Source organism: Platalea leucorodia (genome assembly GCF_965183815.1).
Source record: "Platalea leucorodia genome assembly, contig: HAP1_HAP1_SCAFFOLD_203, whole genome shotgun sequence".
In the NCBI taxonomy this organism is placed as follows: domain Eukaryota; kingdom Metazoa; phylum Chordata; class Aves; order Pelecaniformes; family Threskiornithidae; genus Platalea; species Platalea leucorodia.
In genome coordinates this window covers 100172-125546 of record NW_028121356.1, presented here as the reverse complement: position 1 = coordinate 125546, position 25375 = coordinate 100172, and the positions used below count along the sequence as shown (strand labels likewise).

The window sequence follows — 25375 nt, the reverse complement described above, 5'->3', positions numbered from 1 at the left end:
TGTTGTAGGACATGTGGTGACCTGAAGGCTGGGCATACATAAGTATGCAGCTGCCGTAGCCCAAGATGACAAAGGTGAAGTGAGAGGAGCATGTAGAGAATGCCTTGTGCCGTGAGGAAGCTGAGGACAACCTAAATATGGTGTTAATGATGTAAAGGTAGGGCACTGCTGTCAGGCCCAGTGAGCCAAGTAGGATGATGGATGAGGCCATGAAGGTGATCAGCTCAACAATGTGTGTTTGCGCCCAGGACAACTTGATCAAAAGCACGCTGTCACAGAAGAAGTGGTCAATACAACTGGCATTGCAGAAGGGCATCCTGAAACCAGGACAGTGGAGACAACAGTGGCCAGGAAGCCGGCAGCCCACGAGCCCAAGAGGAGCTGAAGGCAAAGCTGACCGTTCATGAGCATGGGGTACTGCAGAGGGTGGCATATGGCCACACAGCGGTCATAGGACATGAGAGCCAGAAGGACAAACTCGACTAAGCCCAGAAGGGAGTAGAAGTAGCCCTGAGTTAAGCAGCCTGGGAAGGAAATGGCTTTGCTGCCCATCAGCAAGTTTCCTATGGCTTTGGGTATGATGGATGTAGCAATGAAGATGTCCAAGCAGGAGAGGTTACAGAGGAAAAAGTACATGGGCCTGCAGAGGTCTCTTCCAGGCAGAACGAGGGCAATGATCAGCAAGTTTCCCACTAAGATCACCAGGTACGAAGCAGGAGAGGGATTGCCATTAGGCGCTGCTGATGGTGGCGGGAGGGGAAGCCCAAGAGAAGGAACTCTGTGACAGTTGTGTGGTTCAACATTTCTGCATCGGAGCTGCAGTGAGCAAGGGCAGATGGTCAGTGGAGGAAACAACGCTTGAGGAGGTTACAAGAAGATGAGACAGAGCGAAAGAATGTAGAAGGATGAGAAAAAGCGTTCACGGAGACATTCATGCAAAGGCTGGAAGGAAAACAGAAGAGAGGAGAGAAGAATCAAGCTAGAGCAAGAAGACACCATTTTATGCCCTAGGAGCAGACGTAGTATGGGGGTTAGAGCAGGAATCCACTATAAACACAATGCAAGTTATTGTATTTGAGCTCTCTACCCAACAGTCCCTTTACAGTCAGTGGGGAAGAAATAGATGTTTCTCAACCGGTTTTATTCTAATCTATTTAAAGGTATCTTTTAGGATGAGCTACAATGCATTCTAGTGCAAGATAAAACAGCACAGCCAAGTGCCTTTAACCTTCTGATTAGGACAGAAAGAGAGAGAAGGCGGCATGAAGATGGTGACAAATGCGGAGGCGTGTGGGAAGTAAAGGTAAGAAGGAGAGTGAGAGAAGAGGAAGGTTTTATTCCCTGGGAAAGGTTTGGTTTTCAGGGAAAGCCAGAGCCAAAGAGGGAGAAGACAAACATCCCGTGTTTAAAACTAGTCCATTTTCAGGACTGTCTTTCCATCCACGCTTGAACTTTGTCGGGTAGAACAGAAAACTTTATAAACAGATTCCTCCTCTGTCACTGACAACTTTCTTGCTGAAAAACAGTTTTGATAAACCTTTCTGGCTGTCAGAGGGAAAAAGAAAAGAAGATTTGAAAAGCAGCAGAGAAGAGGGGAACAAACAAAGGAAAAACCTAAGAGCATAACAAGATTGAAAAAGATGGGGGGGAGGGAGGCGGAGAAGGGAAATTCATTCAGTTGGGGGATAAAAATTACCTTGTAAAGCAAACAAATAAAGAAACTAAATAAACTAATAGGAAATTGAGCCTTCTCTCTCCTGTGGTGTTTGGTTCTTTGTTTCTTTTTCTGGTTTTCTTTTCTTTCCTGTGGAATGAAGCCTGGTTTGGTAAGGAGTTCATCCTTACCAAGTCAAGAATTTATTATCTGAGGGCTTGGAAAGTTTGAATTCTTGGTGCAGCGCTTCTTTCCAAACAGCCTTCCCCTATGCGGGCCATCTCCTTCCTGTCCTGCTGGTTTTGCTCACAAAACCTACACAAGCCTGAAAACCTCAGACCCATCGGGCTCTGTGCAGCTTAGCTGAGATGGGCCAACAAGCCCACATCAAAGGAAGGGGCAGAGATCCTGACACAGGTCTCGCTTCCCGAGAAATATCACAGGGAAAGGAGGAATGTCAAAGGAGGGTAGCAGGTAAGAAGGCAGGCAGGCCAGGAATTAAAAACAGCCAAATCAATGAAAATCGAGGTGAAATGTGACAAACCACTGACATGAATCTATGATGTGCTGGGAGCATTAGCGGGGGGAAAGAGAAGCCCAGCAGACTTTGTGTGAAGCACCATCTCCTTTCCTCCCACAACCCCTAAAGAACAGTCTATCAGGGCTCCTTTCAAGGCTCCTGTAAAGCCTTTGTGGGTCAGCTGGGAATGCCATTTGTGCTGAGGCACTTCCTCCAGACTGAAGGAGTCTCTGATTTTTCTTCCCCTTTTGTGGAGAACATTTCTAAGGCCTTCGGTACGTTCCCCGAGGATTCATGGCCTTGGGTGCTAAATGGTTCCTCAGCAGAGCAGCTCTGAGAGGGTGAGGGGAGATTAATGACAATGATAGCTGGCAGCTCGGTGACCTAATCCCTGCAGAAGTCGAGACCCATTCTGAAAAGTATTCTGTGAGGGAGAAGCACCAAATCTTAAAAGGTGCTGTCAAGAGATGTAAACCCTGAAAGCAGCTTCTGTGGAGTGACTTCCATGCTACCCGCCTTGTCTTTACAATGTTGGACACCTAAAGGATAGGTGGTTTTTAGTGTCAGAGTAATCTCCTTAGTTTTCCTGGGGTTTGTCAATGAAGTTCAGGACACAGTTCAACTTATTGCAGAAATGGTTTTCTAAAGGTAGAGGAGAGGAGTCGATTCCTCTTCTGCACTTGCAAGGGGAGCCCTGACTGACCAATCGACACCTGGCCTCTTCATTGCAGACCTCTGGGAGATTTGCAGAGATCATTCCTTGCTGTCTAGGGGCCACCTGACTGTTTCCTTCCAGTCCAGAAGGAAGCCGATGTCCTGAGGGTTTGGTGCTAAAACTGGCAACATTGTGAAGGCCTCTCTGCCCATCTTAGTGCATCTGAAATAGGACAAGGTATCTCTCTTTGGGTGGAATTGTTCCTCCCAAGCTGAGAGAGAGGGATTTCATTCTTCAAGGCTTTGGGAGTCTCCTCCTTGATGACATGGAAGAAGACTTTCCTTCTCCCTGAGTACAGACAGGCTCTTAGTCCCTCTTTCTCCACAGGGCTCATGAAAATAGGACCTCCTTTGCACTCCATGTCGGCAGGCCAGCCCCATCCTCTGGCACTGTCTGGCAGAGCACAAACCTCTGCCCATGGACTTCTTCCTGATCTCCCGACTTCACAGTGGACTGGATGACCCTGCACTTGTCTAAGCTGGGCCCCAGATCACTTCTTTCAACCCCTTTCTTCCTTTCCCAGTGCAGGCAGGGGGTGTAGAGCAGGGGCTGATAGAACCCACTGCTCCCTCCATTTCCTCACAAGTCTTCCAGGAAAGATGGACCCATGCCTTTGCACTTCCAGCCAACGCGCCACTTTGTGACGAGCTGGCGCACAGAGATGTTTAGCCAGTCTTCCCACACCTCGAGACCCATTTTGACCACAGCACTTTGTTTGCAATGGGTTGGCAGTCGGGGGAAGTGAAGAATGCAGAGAGTGTGATGTGAGTAATTGTCCATATTACACACATCCACCTGGACTGGAAGAGTGAAACCATGTGCACCACCGAAGGTGATGGTTAATTCACAAGCAGGGTGGCTCCTCTTCTGTGTGAGGCCAGATTGCAGGGACGAGGGGCCCATGAGCGTCCATCACTCAAGACCCAAATGCAGGACCCGAGACTTAGCCCTGTTGGACCTCCTACAGTTGGCCTCGGCCCATTGATCCAGCCTGTCCAGATCCCTCTGTAGGGCCTTCCTACCCTCCAGCAGATCAACACTTCCACCCAACTTGGTGTCGTCTGCAAACTGACTGAGGGTGCACTTGATCCCGTCATCCAGTCATTGATAAAGATAATAAACAGAACTGGTCCCAATACTGAGCCCTGGGGAACACCACTTGTAACCAGCTGCAAACTGCACTGAACTCCATTCACCACCACTCTTTGGGCCTGGCCATCCAGATAGTTTTTTACCCAGCAGAGAGTACACCCATCCAAGCCATGAGCAGCCAGTTTCTCCAGGAGAATGCTGTGGGAAAGAAAATCAAATGGTGTCAAACACGCAGTTGTGCTGGAGAGCCCTGGCATCTCGCATAGCACTACAGGCCTGTATTTGGCCGTTGAGTAGCTGCCCTGAATTAGGTTAGGCAACATAGGGATGTCCACGGGCGTTGTGCCATTACAGTCCATGGTGATCTAGTGTATGCAGCTGATGGAGAAGATGGCTGATGCCTATGGCAATGGCTACATCTGCCCCCCTGACTACCTCAATAGGCTGCCCTGAACATAAGGAGTAGGGAAAAGTTCAGATGTCCTAAACATGGGCATCTGCTGTTGGCCAAAGGAAGTCCCCTCTAAGCTCAAGCATGATGCCTCCAGATGCTTCCCTCTCTGTGAACTGCCGCATTACAGCTTGCAGTTACCTGCACATACCTTGGACCAGCTCTGACACCTCAGATGTCACCAGGCGTTTGAGTCTGAACAGCTCACTCCTTGCCTCCATCCCCAGCAATTACCATGGGAGCTGAGACAAGAGGCTCCCAGGCACCAGGTTCCTATTTTGTGTCCACCTGAACGGATGCAAGAGGAATACCACCTCCTGTGAGTTTGTGGCAGCCATAGATGAGAGCTGAGGTCCCTTCCAGCCCCAGGACTACAAACAAAGGATGAGAAGCCTCAATTGACTCAGCTGAATCCCTTCCCGCAGCAGGGGTAAAGGAGCTCTCTCACTGTCCAGGTTTCCTGTCCCATACCAGAAGTAAGGAATGGTGATTCTCATGCCCAATTCTCTCTCTGATAGGAGAAATTGCATTGCTGGAAAGAAGTATCTCTCCAGAGGTGGGAGAGGGGCCACAAGTTATTACTTCAGTCTGTTTCACAGCAGGTTTCCCAGGAGCCCCAGGGACACCTGGAGGGAGCCCAGAGGGGCAGAGAAAGTGGTGCCTTGGGCTGGGCCTCTGCTGCTGAGCTGGGCTGGGCTCCTGGGATGGAGGCAGCTCATGGCAACCAGGCAGTGCTGCTGAGAGACAGCTCTGCCCAGGAGCAGCTCCTCTGCAAAGTGCAGCAGGGCTGAGGGCACTGCCTGCAAGTGCTGAGAGGAGAGGAGTGAGGCAGAGAGACTATAAAGGCAGCCTGGAGTGGGAAGATGCTGAGAGCTCACTGCATGGGAGAGATCTTCACATCCCTGTACATGGTAAGTCCCTGGTTGCAGGACAATGTAGCTGGTGTTCCTGGAGGGATCTCCAAAAGCTGCTACATCCCACAGCCTATGGGACTTTCAGGATGACTCTCAGAGTTTCTCTAATGTAGAGGATGAGGACGTGCTGCAGAGGAGGACTTCCCTGCTGCACCATCAGAAAGAAAAGGCAATACAGCTGCCTTCCTCTGGGGTTTTGAAAATCAGTGTGCACCTGTGGGTGCCCAGGGCTGTTCTTCAGAGCAGGGTCACTGCACCCCAGTGGGCTGTGCACCAGGGCAGGGACTCTGCCGTCTGACCGGGTCAGCACGCAGCCTGCCCAGGGAGTGCCCTTCAAAGCTGCGGGGAGAACCTGTGGGTGGAAGCAGGGCAGGATCCCTCTGCTGCCCAGAGGGTGCAGCGTGGGTCAGGGCTGCTCAGACTTCTACATCACCCAGCGGACATTTGCAGAGGGTCATTCTAAAGAGGGATGTCAAGGTAGGGGATTGCCTGAAAGGGAAGAAATCTGTGCTTTGAGTTTTTCCACTCTTGGTTGTCTGGGTGGGCAGTGGGAGATGGGAATTTATGTCTCTGCTCTGGAGTAGGCAATGAGACCCCAGGTCTCACTAGGACTTGTCTGAGCTGCTCCTTAGCCCCTGCGCACACAGAGATGTCCCTGGGCAGTGCCCTGCTGCCAGGAGGTGCCCGCAGGGCAGAGCTGAGCACACAGCAGGTGGGATGGCCTCTGTGAGCATGAAAAGGGAGAAGATGTGGGTATCAGGCATCTCCCTGCCATCTCCTGCAGTGCAGATGCTTTCCTTTGAGCAACCCCCTGGTCTCCTCACTCACACAGCAGAGCCTCTGTCCTTAATGGCACAGAGCCATGCTCATGATTTACCTTCCCAAGCAGCCTGACCACCAAAGAGAGTTAAAACTCAAGGGTCTCTCTCTGTCTCCCTCTCCTGCCTCCCTTGGCAGGGCTCCTTTGGCATGTTCTCCTCTTCTCCCTGACGCCCTTCTCACTGTTACACTCACTGGTGGGGGGGGGTGAGGATTCAAGTGCAGCTGTGTGTGCTGTCGTGCACATATGGCCATGGAGGAAAAGCATCCAGCTCGCACCCTGTTCGCCTGTGGGGCTCTGGGTGCTGCAGTGTGTGTGGCTGGCAGTGATCTCACCCTCCCTTCAGGACATAACAAATTCAGGACGGTTGACTCTGTCCTTGGGAGGTCCTGCTGGGCTGCAGGCTGCCCTCCCGTAGGGCACAGCTCTCCCAGGGCATCTCTGTGTTTTGCAGGAGCCCCATGGAGAAGACACCTCGGTGCTAAGGCCATTGAGATGCTGCTGGGTGACTGCATACAGGCAGCTGTAATCAGCCCTCTGTGTCCCTGGTTGGGAGGGCAGAGCTGAGATCCTCCTCAGGTGCGATGAGATGGGGTGAGGGGTTTGGAGATCTGCACTTGGAAACTGGATTCCCCTGCTCCCAGCACTGGCTTCTTTCTTTTGGGGGGAACATCCAAGTGCGATAGTCCTCCAGGTGCAAGAGCTGCCAGCACAGGGCAGCTGAGAGCAGGGCTGATGGACAGAGCGGCTGTCCTCACTCTGCACTAAGGGACAGTCCCTTTGCCCAATCTCAGCACCCACAAGGTTTCCCTTGCAGTGCAGCAGAAATGCCAGGCATTGCTGCATTCAAACCACTCCTCAACTGTGCTGGGGCAACTAGAACAGAAGTCACAACCCAAACTCCCCACAGCTCTGCTCCGCAGTCAGGTGAATCGAGAGCCACAATGCTGAGAAGTTTTCTTATATCACAAGCAGATTTAATCTGCGATCACCCCGAGTTCCTATTTACCTACTGCTGTAGGGCAGGACTGAATCCTGCAGAGCCCCCAGCAGAGCCTCCTGCTCCCTGGGGCACCCTCAGCCAGCACCAACCAGAGCTCACCAAAGGTCTTCTGGAGAACTGAAAGGCAGTTTGGGGGCTTTCTATAAAAAAGTGAGTAGATTTTTCACAAACCAGTCTGCCCTAACTTCACCCTTCTTTTACCTCCTTGAACAGATCCCCATGGGCAGAGGGACACAATGTCCAACGGCAGCTCCATCACTGAATTCCTCCTCCTGGCCTTCGCGGACACACGGGAGCTGCAGCTCTTGCACTTCTGGCTCTTCCTGGGCATCTACCTGGCTGCCCTCCTGGGCAACGGCCTCATCATCACCGGCGTAGCCTGTGACCACTGCCTCCACACCCCCATGTACTTCTTCCTCCTTAACCTCTCCCTCCTCGACCTTGGCTGCATCTCCACCACTGTCCCCAAAGCCTTGGCAAGTTTCCTCTGGGACACCAGGGCTATCTCTTACTTGGGATGTGCTGCCCAGCTCTTTCTGTTTGTATTTTTCTTTTCAGCAGAGTATTTTATTCTCACCATCATGGCCTATGACCGCTACGTTGCCATCTGCAAACCCCTGCACTACGGGACCCTCCTGGGCAGCAGAGCTTGTGTCCACATGGCAGCAGCTGCCTGGGGCACTGGGTTTCTCCATGCTCTCTTGCACACTGCCAATACATTTTCCCTCCCCCTCTGCCAAGGCAATGCTGTGGACCAGTTCTTCTGTGAAATCCCACAGATCCTCAAGCTCTCCTGCTCACACTCCTACCTCAGGGAAGCCGGGCTTCTTGTGGTCAGTGTCTTTGTGGACTTTGGGTGTTTTGTTTTCATCGTGCTGTCCTATGTGCAGATCTTCAGGGCTGTGCTGAGGATCCCTTCTGAGCAGGGACGCCACAAAGCCTTTTCCACGTGCCTCCCTCACCTGGCCGTGGTCTCCCTGTTTCTCAGCACTGGCGTGTTTGCTCAATTGAAGCCCCCCTCCATCTCCTCCCCATCGCTGGATCTGGTGGTGGCAGTTCTGTACTCAGTGGTGCCTCCAGCAGTGAACCCCCTCATCTACAGCATGAGGAACAAGGAGCTCAGGGATTCCTTATGGAAACTGATCCAATGGATGCCGTTTCACTGACAATAACCTGCCTCCCCTCCTCCGCATGTTTCTCCAAGTTTATCTTAGGCCACAAGTTTCCTTTTTTTATCCTGTGATAATTCTACTTAGGGATAGTTTTCTGGTTTTATACTCCTGTGGAAGTTTGATCCTGTTGTGTCTGACCCTTGCACAACACTGTGTAAGATGTGGCCCATCAAATTGTAGCTCTTCAAGAAAAGGGCACCTCCTGGGTGCAGTGCCTGAAGGCTGGGCTCTTCTTCCAAAGTTCCTTCCAAGAAAATGTCCAAGGAATTGGTCTTTTAATGTTTCCGGTCTCCTTGTGTTCTCAGTCATTTTGGGGTTAAGCTCATGGTAATGTTGGTTTCCATTGAATAAAATGGTCCGGTTTTAAAGGCTCTCTTCTTGGTGTCCAATGTCAGGGGAGATGGTCCATGAGCTCCCCATTATCTCCTCAGGTTCCTTCGTGTCTGACAGGACTGATGGTATATACCAGACTTTTTGGAAATGAATTTGGAGGCGTGAGGAGAGGATGGGGACTCAGCACATGCTCTGGTGTTGGAATGAATGGAGACTCAGAGGTGAAACACCCTCAGAGGTGAAGTCCCCCAAATGTAAAGCACTAAATTCATGTATCCACGAAGAAGGACTAAGGCAGTACCATAGGAGTCAGTGAGAACCCAGCAGGCACAGGGAAGGGAGAGTGGGGAGAGCTGCAGGAGCTGCCTGAGGACCCCCAGGGCCAGGACTCTGGGGCTGTCCTGGGGAGTGGGGCTGGCGCGAGTAGAGGAGGGGGCAAATTCAGTCAGGTTTGGCGATCACCTACAAGATGAATTGAGGAGAGCCAGAGAGTGCCTAGCCTCTGGTTCCTCATGCCCTTGTGGCCAGCACCAGCCGTGGGGTTGACGGGGAGCCTGAGTCCCGCTGCCTGCCCCCCAGCAGCTGCTGTGGCCTTCAGAGGGGCTGGGGCTGTGGGGTGAGTGCCCAGAGCTCTGCAGCAGCCTGCGCTGGGCAGTGCCATGGAGCCAGCCCAGGCTGGGCTGCTCTGCTGGGCTGGGCTGGGCTGGGGAGAGGGCAGGGGAGGTGGGGAGAGGTGGGGAGGGGCTGGGCTGGGCTGGAAAGAGCCCGGGAGAGAAAAAGGCCAGTGCAGAGCTAAGGTGTGTGAGTGTGCAGGGTAGGGGCAGCCAGCACTCCCAGTGCAGAGCCAGGCGTCATGGTGAAGAAAGCAAGGCATCAAAGGTGCAGAAGAGAGGGTCCTTGTCTGCGCCATGTTTCCAGGACACCCTGGGGAAGCTGCCCCAGGAAATTTGTCCCAGACCAGTCCCACCCACAGGCCATTTCCATCTCTGGCCATACACCCCAGCCCTGAGGAGGGACCTTTGCTGCATGGTCACCCCATCCTCCTATGGGGCTCAGTCATACCCAGCTCCACTGCCATTATTAATCAAAAGGGAACCATTTTCCTACTGACACTCATTACACACCAAGTCCCACAGCTCTTGCCACAGCTGGACTCTCAGCCAAGCCTCTTCTCAGACACCTCCAGCTCAATCAGGTGCTTGTCTCGACTGATTTTTTAAATCTCCATTAACTGAGTTTTTACCAGCTGGCCTGGGTCTTTGCTCCGGTGTTTGGCTCTGAGTTCGTTCGTATAAACTCAGCTTTCTCAGCCTCTCCTTCTCCATTATGTGATCCAGGCCCCAACCTTCCTTCCGGCCTCTGCAGGACTTGCTTCAGTCTGTCAGGATCTTCCTTGTGCTGCCGAGCCCCAGGCTGGACACAGCAGTCCTGCTGTGGTGGTCCTGTAGTGGGTTAGCCTTGGCCAGCAGCCAGACACCCACCCAGCTGCTCACTCACACCCCCAGCTCAAAAGGACAAAGGGAGAAAATAAGGTGGACTAGCTCATGCGTCAAGATAAAGACAGGGAGATCACTTACTCATTACTGTCATGGGCAAAGAAGAGTTGTCTTGGGGAAGATCAATTGGATTTATTGCCATTTAGAAGACATTTGGATAGAGAGAAAGCATAGGAAAAATATTCAAGACCACTTCCCCACCCCACTCCTTCTTCCCAGGCTCAAATTACTCCATTGCTCCCAATTCTTCTACCCACCCCAACCCCAAGAGGAGCTGGGGGGATGGTGAATGGGGCTTACGGTCAGCACAGAACATCTCTGCCACTCCTTCCTCCTCACACTTCTCCCTTGCTCCAGCGTGGGTCCTCTCCACAGGATCCCACTGTGTTTGCCATCAAGGCTATGTGTTGTTCATTTCTTTCCATCTTACTTTTCTCCTTCACACTCACAGAATGACAGAGATGTTGAGATTGGAAGGCACCTCTGGAGTTCATCAAGTGCAACTCCCCAGCTGAGACACGGTCAGCTAGAGCAGGTTGCTCAGGACCTTGTCTAGGTGGGTTTGGAATACCTTCATGGATGGAGGCTCCTCAGCCTCTCTGGGCAACCTGTTCCAGTGCTTGACCACCCTCACCGTGAAAAAGTGTTTTCTTGCATTCAAATAGAATGACATGTATTTTTATCTGTGTCCATCAGCCTTTGTCTTGACAGTGGGAACTACTGAGAAGAATTTGGCTCCCTTGTCTTCATTCCTTCCCTTCAGCTATTTATGCACATTCATAATATCCCCCAAGCTCTCCTGGATAATTAGTGAAAAAAGTATGCTTTTTCTAATGTTTCTCTGGAGCGCTCCATACAGGAAAGACATGGACCTGTTGGAGCTGGTCTAGGGTGGGCCACAAAAATGATCAGAGGGATGGAACACCTCTGCTGTGAGGAAAGGCTGAGAGAGTTGGGGTTGTTCAGCCTGGAGAACAAAAGGCTCTGGGAAGGCCTTCTTGCTGCCTCTCAGTAATTAAAGGGGGCTTAGAAGCAAGATGAGGACAGACTTTTGAGTAAGACCTGTAGTGATAGGACAAGGAGTAGTGGTTTTAAAGTAAAAGAGGGGAGATTCAGACTAGATATAAGGAAGAACTTTTTTATGATGAAGGTGGTGAAACACTGGCACAGGTTGCCCAGAGAGGTGGTAGATGCCCCATGCCTGGAACCATTCAAGGTCAGGTTGGACGGGGCTCTGAGCAACCTGATCTAATTGAAGATGGCCTTGCTAACTGCAGGGGGGGTTGCACTAGATGACCTTTAGAGGTCCCCTCCAACCCAAACCATTCTGTGATTCTATGATTCTTTCTATGATTCTGTGATAAGTAAGTACAGTGCTGGGGTATCTTAGGTGACTGAGGAGCATTAGCAGCAGAGCCACCTGCACATTGCCTTGGTCACCTGGAACCAGTGCTGACCTCTTGCCAGTTTAAGGCAGCCCCCAGGGAGGGGTACCTCCACCCCTGCTTCCCTTCATGGCTTCAGCTGTGATGGCCCTCAGGGCGCCCACTGACACCCTCAGAGTCCTGGAGATTTGAATCACATTTTAAAGGCTTCTTCAGCGGCTTGTTCAATCTCCTTTCGGTAGCTGCAGTTTGGGAACTTGGCAGCAGAGGGCTCATGGAAATGCAGATACCCTAACATGCCATGGCCCTCTGCAGTTCTCTTTAATGCCTCTGTTCTTGTGTGGTTCATTAGAGAGAGTTCAGGAGTATAGTCTAAATGAGAAGATGTCAAAAAGAAATAACATTTGTAAAAGATTTATGCATTTTCATTATTTTCCTGCTTACAGAATAAACAATATAGACAATCTCCAAGTCATATAGATCCAGAGGGTCTCATGATGAAGTATGAACATGCGGGCAAAGCAAGACCCTTTCTGTCAGACACTCTAGAGACACTCTTCATCCCACCCCCACCCACCCCTCTCCAACCTGCCATTTCTCTCACGGGTCACCTGAAACTCACATCACTTATGTTCAAATGGAAGCTTTTCCCACTCAGGCTGGAGCTGAATGTCTCAGCCTCCATTTCCTTCTGCTTTCCTTGGAGAAGTGGCTGCACAGACACACAGCATTTCTCTTAGTTAACAAGAACAAAATCAAAAAGAAAGAAAAAACAAGAGTAGTTCAGTAAAGAATAAAATATATTCGTCAGCTGTCCATGAAGTCCAAGTTGCCTCCACTAAATCCCACTTGTACTTTTGAGGGGAAAATCTGCAGTGAGATTAGTAGGAAAGGACAGAGAGAAAGGCAATGAAGGCGTTGGCTACAGAGACAGTCAGGAGACAGGAGCAGCAAGCTTTCAACTGCCTGAAGCTCCAAGCAGCACCTGGGTACTCGGGAAGGGTCTGAGGGAATGGAGAGTAATGGGAGGAGGAAAACCAGATGAACACTCAAACAGGCATCTGTGCAGACAGTCTGCTGGAGAAGATGACTTGAGAAATGGTCAGTTGAATCAGGACATGTGGGAATACCTAGAAGATTAGTGAGATTCAGTAGACTCCATACTGGACAGAGCAGTGGTCAAGCAAGTGCCGGGAAGATCAAGGTTTCTTCTCCTGAGAGCAGTACACATCCTGGAGAGTTTCATGATGGCAGCACAGGAAAACATTCTCTCTCTCTCTGAAAAGTATTCAAACATTTCAGCTGATGAAAATATGCCCGTCCTACATACATGTTGAGAAAAATTCTTTGCAAGCTGAGCTCAGTTCCTGACCAGAAGCCTCCAGTGCCACTTCAGGAGGTCCTGGTGTGCCTGATACACTCACCTGGGACTGGGAGTGACCACCAGGGACTGTGAGAGACCTGGACCCTCCAATGAAAACTGCAGATGGAGGGTGACACCAGGCATCTGTGCTCCTGTAACTCAACCCACCCTGGTTTCCAAAATTGTTCTTAAAAAAAAAAGGCTCTCCTATTTCTAAATTCCTCCTTCTGAAGTGACTCTCTGCACCCTCCTCCTCTCTGATTCCATTACCTATGGAGCTTCCTCATGAGTTCCCTCTTCACCCAAGCTGGTCTTGTCACATATGTACTGTTCCTATTTACCTACTGCTGTAGGGCAGGACTGAGTCCTGCGCCATGTTCCCTGAACACCCCAGGGAAGCTACTCCAGGAAAATTTGTCCCAGACCAGTCCCACCCACCAGCCATTTCCATCTCTGGCCATACATCCCAGCTCTGAGGAAGGAGCTTTGCTGCATGGTCACTGACATCGTCCTCTGGGGCTCAGTGATACCCAGCTCCACTGGCATTATTTATCAAAAGGAAACGAGTTACCTCCTGACACTCATTACACACCAAGTCCCACAGCTCTTGCCACAGTTGGTCTCTCAACCAAGCCCATTCTCAGACAGCTCCAGCTAGATCATGTGCTCGTGGCCTGGTTATGACAAATATTGAACATTTCCATTGAGTGAGATCCCAAGTCAGGTGACTGGTTTAACTTCTGTTTACAACCCAAAGCACCCCATGCTCTGCAGATATCTCATTGCCTTATCTCTATCCAGAAACTTCCTCATTTCAGCATCTGACGATTGCCTATTTTTCTCCTGCCAAGCAATATGGGTACAAGACCGGTTTCATATTCCTGAAAACCTCCCCATGGGGACTGGCAGGTCACTGTAAGGTTCTCAATGCCTTCCCTTCTGCAGGCTGAACGAGGCCCTTTCCTCCACTTTCTCCTCCCAGGCAAGTGCTCCAGCCGCTCAGCAGCTCGATGACTCTCCACTCAACTCCCTGCCAGTTACCAACACCTCCCTTGCTGTGCTGGTGATCTCTGGCCAAGAGCCCAGCAGCCCCACAGGCGCTCCCTCCCTCCTCCCCTTCCCCAGTGGGGGCCAAAAAATGGACACGGTTGTGTACAGGTGGTCTAAGGAGTGATGAGCAGGGGGAGACAATCACTGCCCTCGCTCTTTTGGTGAGACTCCAGGACCCTGCTGGCTGCCTTGGCTACCAGGTCTCACTGCTGGGTCCTGTTTTGCCTTCTGTCCCCCACCACCACCAGGGCCTTTTCCGCAGAGCTGCTCCCCAGCCAGGCTGTCCCCAGCCCCTGCAACTGCAGGCTGTAGGGCTCTCCCAGGCACAGGACCTGTTCTTTGTCCTTCTTCTGTCTCCTGAAGTTCCTGACAGGACAGTCCTTCTGCCTGTCAGCTTTGTCTTGAATGGCATCCCTAGGGCACAGGAATGGTCCTCCCAATTTAGTGCCATCCACAAACGTGGTGACAGTTGCCTCCTCTGGGTCATGGATACAGGTGTTAAACTGCACAGGGCTCAGGAGAGTCCCCTGTGCTGCCCCACAATGCCCCAGTATGTCCCACCGGCCTCCAGGTAGGGTATGACCCCTTCTCCACTGCTCTCTCACCCTCATCCTCCAACTGGTGTTTCACCCATCTGTTTGTTGACCCATCCAGACTGTAATGGCCCAATGTGGGTACAAGGCTATCGAGGGAGACCATGTCAAAAGTCTTGCTGGAGTGGAGGTAAAGGACAGCCACTGTTCTCCCCTCGTGCATAAAAGCAGTTCCTTCATCAGGAAGGCCATCAGGTTGGTGAGGCATGATTTACCCTTGGCTAATCCATGCTGACTGCATTTGGACACCTTCTGCTCTTTGAGGTGCCCAGCAATGTCACCCAAGAGCCCTCATGGGAAGGCTCACTCCTCCCGTAAGTGAGCTTGTACAGCCTGGGGTTCCCGGGGTTGCCCTTTTGGCCTCTTTCAAAGATGGGTGCAACATTGGTTTGTCCTCACTCCCAAGAGACCTCTACCAATCCCATGACCTTTCAAAAGGGATATTCCAAAGAAATATCAATCTTCCAGTGCAATCTTCCAGTGTAACTTCATTACCACTATTCTGCCTGTTATACCGTGTATTGAATTTATATTCAAATTAAGTTTAATTTAAAGTATTGAAATAAATTAAAATTATTTATAGCAATTTAACTTGTCTCTTTCTTATATTTTCACCTCTCTTGATAGAAGAACCATTTCTAACGTCATCTTTTCAGATGCAGACTGCCTAGACAAAAGCCCACTCCCTTATTCTCCAGTTTTCTCCTCCCCTTACTCTTGGTTCATTCAGATTCCTCTCACCCATTCAGTTGCTGCTTTGACATCAGGGAGTTAAAAGTTTGCCTCTCTTTCAGCAGTCTAATTGTCTCCTTAGCCAACTCTTTAATTATGTTTGTATCTCTCTTCTTTGTATCTCCCTACCTAGAAATAGTTCTCCTAAGATTATCCCCTGTAGAAAGGCAACCTCATTAGAGGCAGCTTGGACTTAGCCGATGCTTGCAGAGTCTGTTTTCTTTATGGAACTTGACCATGCTTGACTTTTCCTTTGCTTGCAAATAGGAAAAACCCTTCTGTGCCTGTGTGCAGCCAGGTCTCCAAGGAGAGCAGGTGGGAGATGGTGCAAAGGAGCTGTACCATCCAGCTGCAGAGATCAATGGAGAAGTCTGCTGTAAGGAAAAGTCCCAGGTGGGCAAGGAGAGAAATGGTGGGGTTGGGGAGGTGAGGTGGGAGGTTGTCAGAGCTCAAGGGGAAGCTTCTCCTACCAGTCCAGACCTCCTGAGGAGACACCCTGCAGCAATATCTATTGGAGAATGCTGCCATCACCTCTTCTCTAAACTGAAAAGTAATAAACTACACCCTTGGAAATAAAACCTCATTTTTATTAGAAGCTCTTTGAAATCTTTCCACCTAACTATGCTAGGAAACAGCTCTAATTATCTGTACAACTCTTGAAGACTTGAAGAAAATGACAGGAAGAGACATAGCTCATTAGGGCTTGCTTTATTTTAATGAGCCCCATGGTGTATTTTGTGCCAAGTCCTTGAACCTCAGGCACTGAGAGGAGATTGCACAAACCTCTCCAAGAGTCAGCATCAAAAGCAAAACCCCAAGTACCTTGAAGTATTCATAAGCCCCACTGAGGGCCATTACTGGCAAAGCCTCCCCAGGGACTCGTTAGAGCAGATAATTGGAGGCCATGATTGCAGGCAGGCAAAGGGAATGTGCAGGCAGCTCAGATGCTGAGGAAACCCTGGCTTTGTTTTATGAAGCAGCAAGGCCAAGCGCTGACCCCCAGCCCCGGGGAAGGCAGGTCCTGTCCCTCACGCATTGCTCAGGGCTCTTCCTGGGGCAGTGGGATGTGGGGGGGTGACGGTGAGTGCAGGACAAGGCTATGACAGCTCCCAGCCTTAACTGGGGGTGTGCAAGGAGGCCTCCCCACTGCCTTAGGACAACATGTCTCCTCATAGGCCTTGGTGGCAGAGACGATTGCCATAGTTAAAGGGAACAGCCTTGGCTTCTCTTGGCCGCTTCCAGCCTTGCTAGTGCTCTTTGCCATCTCCACCACAGCTTGTCCTACGCTGTCCCACAGCTGCTTCTTTTGCCCCGCAGGCTGCAGACACCCATCTCGCTTCCTCACCTTGCTCTCACCCTGCCATTTCCATACATTCACCAATGGCTGTCAACCCTCACACTCTGTTCCTTCGAACACCAGGAGATGGACTGATCTCATACTCCTTCTGGAGGACTTCATCTACCACAGCACCACCCTCTGAGTGGCATTTCTTCCTCCTCATGTCCAATCTCCACCATCCAAGCTGCACTGTGTGGCACTGTCTCTCTCTCCTGCTCTTTCCTACATCCAGGGAAAGTTCCAGCATCTGGGAAACCACCCTTGTAAACAGGCATCCAAACCCATCAGCCTTCTTGCAGCCCTTCATCTGACCGGACAGAAGTAACCTCACCATGATCTTCCAAGGCTGTGAGCCTTTCAGCTTCTCGGATAGACACGACCAAGCTGCGTGCCTGTCGCTGTCCCATCCTGTACTCAGGCAGAAGAGACAGGACAGCCAAAATAGAAGCCCCCTTCCTGGAGTGAGCCTAGGTCCTTCGGCAGAGGGGGTCTCCCAGCCAATGTGCCAACCAGGTGCCTTCCGCTGGCCTGTCAGAGACACCGGCAGAGGTGAGTTTAGAAGCACATATCCCAGCCATGAGTCAAGGGCTGAACTATCAGCTGTTTCAGGAAGAAGTGACCTCACAGTGCCTTTCCCAGACACATTCCTGCTGTTGGCCTCTCACCTCCAGAGGCAGAAGTGACCTCACAGCCCCCTTCACAGCCATCGGCTTCCTAATGGATTATGAGTTCCTGAGACACATTTGACCACATGATACCGTATCCAGCCATCACCCTTCAGCAAGCAGATAGATGTACGTGAGCAGATACAAGTAACCTTGTTTCATCATATTTATCTAATAGATTTCCTACCAACCATTTGAGCAGAGAAACGTTCCTCAGAGGAACGTTGTATTTATATTGGTGCATTATATGCCTCTACTTCTGCCTCTCTGTTTCTCCTTCTTCCTCTGTCTCTTCTGTCTTCAAAAAGCTCTCCAAGGAAAAGATTCATTGAATCCTAGAATAACTCAGCTTGGAAGAGACCCCTGAACATCACCTTGTCCAGCTATCCTGCTCAAGGCAGGGTGAACAAGATGAGGTTGCGGAACGGGTCTGCCCAGTTTGGCATCATCCACAAAGGAGCTGAAAAGGCACTCCAGCACATTATCCAGGCAGTTAATGAAGACAGTCAACAGTGTTGGCCCCACTGCTTGCACTGAGGGATGCCACTAGGAATGGCCACGAGGAGGACTCTACCACTGCTGACATTTGGGCTGGATCCAACAGCCACCTTCCCACCCACTACATCACCCACTTCTTCAGTCCAGATACCTGGACTGGGGACCAATCTGGCTATAAAGAGATTACGGGAAACCATGTCAAAACCCTTGCTAAGGCCCAGGAACAAAACATCCCCTTCTTTCCCCTACCCGCACAGGTTCAGCAATGCCTTTCTTCTCCTACAAGTACCTGGAAATGGCTGCAGCAGTATTTGGCCCATTCCCTTCCCGGGGAAAGATGTAACGATGACCAGCCTGTAATTCTCCCAGTCCTCCTTCTTGCATTTCTTGAAGAAAGGTTTGATGTCTGCCTTTTCCAAGGACCCCAGAACCTCTCTGATGCCTCTGACACCTTTGAGGGCACAACCCGGAAAGGGTAGCATGAGCAGACAGGAGCATTTGCAATGAGCCTGTCCAAGGCGGGTGAGATGAATCTCCCTGGGCCAGTGGGGTTTGTTCCTGGAGTCACACACATCTGTGAGGTGCCCATACCTCAGCTGGACTCATGCACTCCTCATACACACAGGGGTGTTCAGAGGCACGAGCCCTTCCCTTGCATGTGCGGAGGCAGGGCACTGCAGCAGGCATAATGGCTCTATGGCCTCCTGCTGCCACTGCCAGAGGCTGGGAGGCACCTCAGCCCTGCAGTGTATCGCCCTGCTCTGCACCTGTCTGAGATGCCGCTCGTCATGAGGAATGGACACAGGGACCTCGGCTCAAGGAAGCACATCCCAATGCTGCATTCGGGTGGTTTCCCAGGGGATGTTGCTCCCAACGTGAAGTGACCTGGAGGCAGTGTCTATCCCACAGGCCTCCTTGGAACCCCAAGGAATAGCTGATGGCATTTCTGCTCACTCAGGTTCATCTCACGTCATGTACGTGATGTGCATGCTTACATTTCCTCTGTACAATGCAAACATGGACTGCTGACCTACTCCTCTGGTGTCCTTCCATGGAGGGACAAAGAACCTCTCCGAGCTGGAGTGAGAGGCCAGTGCTGGCAATGGTGGTTGCAAGGGGCTGGTCTGTGGCCATTGCCCCGGGGCACCTTGCCCAGGGTGTCAGGCAAACATGGGCACAGACCAGACCCTGCTCTGCTGGTCCTTCAAGTCTTTCGCAGGAGGCCTGGCTGTGCAAGGGACACTGCTGTGTGCCCCAGCCCTGCACACTCACACACATTAGATGTTCACTTATGTTTTCCTCCCCAGGGCACTTTCTTGAGCTTGTTCTTGACAGCAACTCTGAAAGAAGACCTAAGCCTTCAGGCACGGCCCTGAGGAGATCACCCTTCTTTATGGAAGCGCTGCTATGGAGGCCAGCTCTGTCATGGAAGTGCCCATTGTGACCAGGCTGCCAGAGCACTCAGGGCTGACACCAACACAAGGGATCAGAAGGAGAGTGTGGAAGTGGCAAGAGAGCAGCTCTTGAAGACCAAGTGCTGGTGCTCCCTGGCAGTGCTGCCATGCCGGGACTCTTTTCCCCTCCACCCATGCACACAGGAACTGTCCCTGCAGCTCCAAAAAGGCCTTGGAGGAAGGATGTCAGGAAAAAAATAGTTGCTGCAGGGTCCTTTATTTTGTTTACAAACACAGGGAGCATGGCTCCTCATTTACACAGCCACTCGGTCAGAAAAGAAAAGCAGACAGTGAATTAGAAAGGAGATGACAACATTATCACAATTGAGAAACCCCCACAAACAACAAAAAATACAGAAGACAGGTTGGTCCTGCAATGAGTTACATAATAACTACTACGCAGTAGATGATGGGCAGTTTATTGCTTCAAAAAAACATGCAGTCATCATTTTCCACACTGCATGCTTGAGCTGCTGGTTCCTCATGCTGTAGATGAGGGGGTTCACTGCTGGAGGCACCACTGAGTACAGAACTGACACCACCAGATCCAGGGATGGGGAGGAGATGGAGGGGGGCTTCAGGTAGGCAAACATGGCAGTGCTGATAAAAAGGGAGACCACGGCCAGGTGAGGGAGGCACGTGGAAAAGGCTTTGTGGCGTCCCTGCTGTGATGGGATCCTCAGCACGGCCCTGAAGATCTGCACATAAGACAGCATGATGAAAATAAAACACCCAATGCCCACAAAGACACTAACCACAAGAAGCCCAGCCTCCCTGAGGTAGGCATCTGAGCAGGAGAGCTTGAGGATGTGAGGGATTTCACAGAAGAACTGGTCCACAGCATTGCCTTGGCAGAGGGGGAGTGAAAATGTATTGGCCGTGTGCAGTCCAGCATAGAAGAAACAACTGCCCCAGGCAGCTGCTGCCATGTGGACACAAGCTCTGCTGCTCAAGAGAGTCCCGTAGTGCAGGGGTTTGCAGATGGCCACGTAGCGGTCATAGGCCATGACAGTGAGAAGAAAATACTCTGCTGAAATGAAAAATACAAACAGAAAGAGCTGGGCAGCACATCCTGCACAGGAGATGGCCCTGGTGTCCCACAGGGAATTGGCCATGGCTTTGGGGAGAGTGGTGGAGATGCAGCCCAGGTCGAGGAGGGAGAGGTTGAGGAGGAAGAAGTACATGGGGGTGTGGAGGCGGTGGTTGCAGGCTACAACAGTGATGATGAGGCCGTTGCCCAGGAGGGCAGCCAGGTAGATGGCCAGGAAGAGCCAGAAGTGCAAGAGCTGCAGCTCCGCGTGTCTGCAAACGCCAGGAGGAGGAAGTGGGTGATGGAGCTGCTGTTGGACATCTGCTGCTTCTGGGCATGGGGCACCGTCATAAGAGAAAAGAGAGTGAGAAGTTAGGGGAGACGTGTCTGAGCGAAATCAAAGCCATTTCCAATAGACCCTGCCCCTGCCACACACAGACACCCATTTGTTTTTCTAGGAGAGCTTCCTTCAGCTCTGTGGCTGCAGCTCAGCCTGGTGCTATCCGAGTGTGCAATGCAGAGCAGAGCCTCTGCCCATGGGCTCTCAATAAGCCAGCCCTACTCTGCAGAAGTGGGGAGGGGCAGGGACCAGTCCTCGTGTTCAACTTTGTCAGGTGAAAACAACGCAGAAGGGCCCGTCAGCATCCGCGCTCCCAGTGCTAAGGAACGGGGATGGCAAAGGCAGTTTCAGAGATCTAGGTTTTTGTACAATTCCCCCCCATCTCCCCTGGTGAGTATTCTTGGATGTCAGCATTTCTGTTGCCCTTAGGGAGAACACAGCAAGTCCTGCAAGGCAAGAGGAGTGCCTGTGGTTTAGTGCAGACTGAGGGGAGCTGGTCTTTCCTACCGTCTTGCTCCCAGCTGTCTTGGGCTTGCATTTTTCTAGAGATGGAGGGTGATCACAGTCCCGTGGTCCCCTGAAAAAACACACGGTACTGCTGAGAGCAGAGGAATCCACCACAGACCACTAAATGTCTCACACTCTCTCAAGGTCTCAGCCCACCACTTCTAGCCAAGGATACACAGGGCTCATTTCACAAACCCAAAAGAACGTTCTCTGTCATAGCATCTCTGCACTTCTCCATGGGGATTTCAGATAACACAAAGGTGCTTATAGGACAGGTTTGCATCCTGGAGGGAAGCTCACAGCCTGTAAGGAATCCTCAAGGAGATGGCCAAGTGTCCTAATGATGGCATTTGAGTGAGGGAGATTCAGCTCTTTCCTTAGATGCACTGACCGCATTGCACACAGCCCCACAGGTGAGATGAAAGCTGGGACACTTGTTCCCATGGACACACCTGCATGAAAGGACCCACAAGATCAGTGTGTGACTCTGCAGCTGAAACTCCACCTCTCCAGAAAGCCTGGCAGCAAGAACAAGATAACAATAGCAGTAACACAGACCAGTGGAGGAACAAGGAAAGACACAGTGAGGGTGTGGCTGAGAGAGGCCAGGGCAGAGGCATTGGGGCACTCAGACAGCGTTCCCCTTCCCCAGCTGTGCATGCCACCTCCCAGACACCACCATTGCCGGGCAGCTGCTCTCAGCCCCTGGGCTCTGCAGAGGGAACTGGGCCCGTGGCTGCAGAGCTGCACCACGGCTCTGCTGGAGCTCTGGCTGCAGAGGAGGTGCAGGTCCTGCCTGAGCAGCCCTGACCCACGCAGCACCCTCTCAACAGCAGAAGGACCCTGCCTTGCTGGGGGTCACTCTGTCCACCCACAGCTTCTCCCCGCAGCACCATGGTGAATTCATCCGACAGGCTGAGTGCTGACCCTGGCAGGCGGCAGAGTCCCTGCCCCAGCACACAGCCCCCTGGGCTGCAGGGACCCTGCTCAGAAGGACAGCCCTGGGCACCCCTGGCTGCACACCCACCTTCACACCCTGCAGCCATCCCCGAGAGAAGACAGCTGTCATGCTCTGTTCCTCTGATGGTGCAGCAGGTAGTCCCTGCTTTGGAGCACGTCCTCCTCCTCTACACTAGAGAAACTGTGAGAAGCCTCCTGAAAGATCCCATAGGCTGTGGGATGTGCCAGCTTCTGGAGATTCCTCCAGGAAAACCAGCTACATTGCCCTGCACCAAGATACTTACCATGTAGAGGGCTGTGAAGATTTCTCCTCCAGTGAGCTCCCAGATCAAAGCCTTCCCACTCCTGATTTCCTTTAACCTCTCTCTGCCTCGCTCCTCTCCCCTCGCTGCCTGCAGGCAGTGCCCTCAGCCCTGCTGCGCTTTGCAGAGGAGCTGCTCCTGGGCAGAGCTGTCTCTCTGCAGTGCTGCCCACTTGCCAGCAGCTCCCTCCATCCCAGGAGCCCAGCCCAGCTCAGCAGCAGAGGCCCAGCCCAAGGCACCACTTTCTCTGCCCCTCTGGGCTCCCTCCAGGTGTCCCTGGGGCTCCAGGGGAACCTGCTGGGAAACAGGCTGAAGGCATCACTGATGTTCCCTCCCTCAACTTCTCCCCTGCAGTGTCATTACTCCTATTAGAAAAATAATTGTGCATGAGAATTACTTTTTTTGTCCCATCCTTAGACAGGACACATGGAAGGTTACTGAGAAGGATCTAATTTCTCCAAGGTGGGAGGACATGTTCTGTTGAGTGAATTTAGGCATTTCATCGTGGGTCCTTAGACCTGGGGCTAGAAAGACATGCAGCTCTCTTTTGCCCGTGCCTTGTCTCTGCTCTGAAGCAAAGCTTTTGCACACGCAGGGTCTTGGTCACTTAGTACCAGGGTTCCTTATGGCAAATACGAGCTCCACTGGTTCCACAGCTGTGTTGCTTCAGCCCAAATGTGCAGCAGTGCTTTCAGCCAGGAGCACAGACACGATGAGCGCAATGTTAATGTCGGAGACAGAGCTGTTATGCTGATGGAATAAACTGCCAAGGCACGGTGGCAGAGTTCAGGACAGCTGCTTTTCAGGGACAGCATCCTCCAAGCAAAGCAAGGGCCCAGATCAAAACTCAGTCTAAACTTGAAAGGCAATTGAAGGGCACCATAAGGAGTGTTCACTGCTTCAGGAACAGTTAAAGAAGAAACAAAGATCCTGTGTGGCCACTGCTGAATTTAAGAAGAGCAGGTGTAGATAGATGTGAGACTCTCTGTGTCCTCTTTGCCTCAGACTTCCCCAGCAAGGTCTCCCAGGCCTTTGTGCCTTGAGGTAGAACTCTGGAGGAGACCAGGCAGCAGTGGATGGGGACCAAGTCAGGGGTCCCTTGAACAATCAATCTTTTACCAGTCTGTGGGACAGGAGGGGCAGCATCCCAGGCAGCTGAGTGAGCAGGACAATGTCACAGCGAGGCCACTCTCCAGCATCTTTGATAGGTCACGAAGACTCTGGGAACTCCCTGATCACTGGCAGCATCTCTACAATGCATACACCTTTCCAGAATGCCCAAATGATGAGCAGGGAAATGAAAGACTGTGCCCCATCTCTTGTCCACACCAATCCCATTTCTGGGTGTCTGAAAGAGAAGGCGACTGGATTTACCCAGAGGAGCTTGTTCCTGGCCATCCTCTTTGCTTTCTGTGATGAAAGGACAGGATTGCTGGATGCAGGGAGAGCAGAGAGGCTCTTTTACCTGGAAGTCATCAAGGCTTTCAGCATCATCCCTCCAGAAATTTCTTGTGTCCAAGTTAGGATATTATGGGCTGAATGGGTAGATAAGTAGTTTTGTAAAAAAACACCTGGAGAGTAGTTGGGCTTGGAGGAGTGTGGTACATGCGTGGTGCTCTGTCTGGAAGCATCTAGCTAGTAGGGTTTTGCAGGGGCCTAGCTTGCAACCTGCCCTGTTTCACATCTTTTGAGTGACCTGGAGGATAGGAGAGAGTAATTTTTGATAACGTTTGTAGAAGACATCCCAGTGAGGAGAGCAGGGCAGGGCTGCCAACCCAAAGGACATAGAAACCTCATGATATCCAGTAAAGCTTCCACCTAAGTCCTGCTCCTGAAGTGGATGTAGGCTCTGAAATATCCTAGGACAGGGACTGGCTAGGTGGGTAGCAGCTCCGCAGGAAAGGGTCTGCTGGTCTTTGGGTTCCATTAAGCAAAAAATGAGCCATCAGCAAAGGTGGCCAACAACAGCCTGGGCTGTGTGAGCAGGAGCACAGCCAGGGCAAGTGATATTCTCCCTCTGATCAGCACTTGTGACACTGCATCCAGAATACTTGCCCAGGTTTTGGTTGCCCGCAATGCCGGAGAGACATTGACAAGCTGGAGGATCCGCAAATTTCAGTGGAAGGCCACAGAGATGGTCAAGGTTGGAGCACTTGTCCTGTTAGGAGAGTCTGAGGGAGCTGGGCTTGTTCACCCTGGAGAATGGAGGGCTTTGTGGGGAGGATGCAACAGACTCGCATTGCCTATGGTGAGGTTCCCAAGAAGACACTGTGGTGCAAGGCAGGAGCACAGGAGGCAATATGAGCTGAAATGCGAGAGGGGCAGGCTCCATATAGGGAGAAAGTTTTGCAACATGAGGACAGCCAGACATGGGAATCTATTTCCCAGAGATTTTGCACTCTGCATGCCTGGAAGTTTCTCAGACCCATCTGGATAAAGCCAGGAACAACCTGGTGTGACCCTACATTGAGCAGGATGTTTCCTACAGATATCTAGCAAGGTCCCTTCCAGCCTGAATGACGCTCTCATTCCTCACCTCTCCATGTCCTCAGCATGAGGGAAAGCCCTCAGGTTCCCTCTGACTGTGGAAATAATTCACATCAGGTACAAGGCAGCAGCACAGGCACCCCAAACAGTCCCGATAACATCCCTGGCCTCATCTTTAAGTTACTGCTTCCCTTTTCCCCCCTCTCAAATTCTTCACTGTTCTCATTCTCACACCATCCAAAAAGGCCAGCCTGCCCTGGCTGGCTGGGATGGAGTTCATTGTCTTCATAGCAATCCATAGGGATCCAAGTTTCGGATTTGTGACCAAAACTCTTTTAGCTATTGCTGAACAGTGCTTAATCAACATGAAGGCCTTCTCTCTCTCTCACAGTGTCCTTCCAATGATTGGGCTGGGGTTGGGCAAGAAGTTGGGAGAGAACTCAGCCAGGACAGCTGACCTCAAATGACCAAAGGGATATTCCATATCACAGGATATCACA

At 51.5% G+C, this 25375-nt stretch overlaps 2 protein-coding genes and 1 pseudogene across 3 annotated transcripts in view; 1 reads left to right on the top strand and 2 right to left on the bottom strand.

Moving 5' to 3' along the window:
- Nucleotides 1-7405: 7405 nt before the first annotated feature.
- LOC309603808 (olfactory receptor 14A16-like) lies at nucleotides 7406-8335 on the top strand (the record flags this gene model as incomplete). Its single annotated transcript, XM_082338713.1, has 1 exon — nucleotides 7406-8335. The coding sequence occupies one exon, from the start codon at nucleotides 7406-7408 to the stop codon at nucleotides 8333-8335; it is 930 nt and encodes a 309-aa protein (XP_082194839.1).
- An 11309-nt stretch (nucleotides 8336-19644) lies between these two features.
- Nucleotides 19645-20600, bottom strand: LOC309603807 (olfactory receptor 14C36-like; annotated as a pseudogene). The gene has a single exon. The product of its transcript is annotated as an olfactory receptor 14C36-like (transcript).
- Nucleotides 20601-20837: 237 nt separating this feature from the next.
- Nucleotides 20838-25375, bottom strand: part of LOC309603811 (scavenger receptor cysteine-rich type 1 protein M130-like) — a gene marked incomplete at both ends in the record, with an annotated part of 85869 nt that continues 81331 nt past the window's right edge. The window contains one exon of the mRNA XM_082338716.1: nucleotides 20838-20938. Within this exon, the coding sequence (XP_082194842.1) occupies nucleotides 20838-20938 (101 nt within the window). The remainder of the gene's footprint in view (nucleotides 20939-25375) is intronic.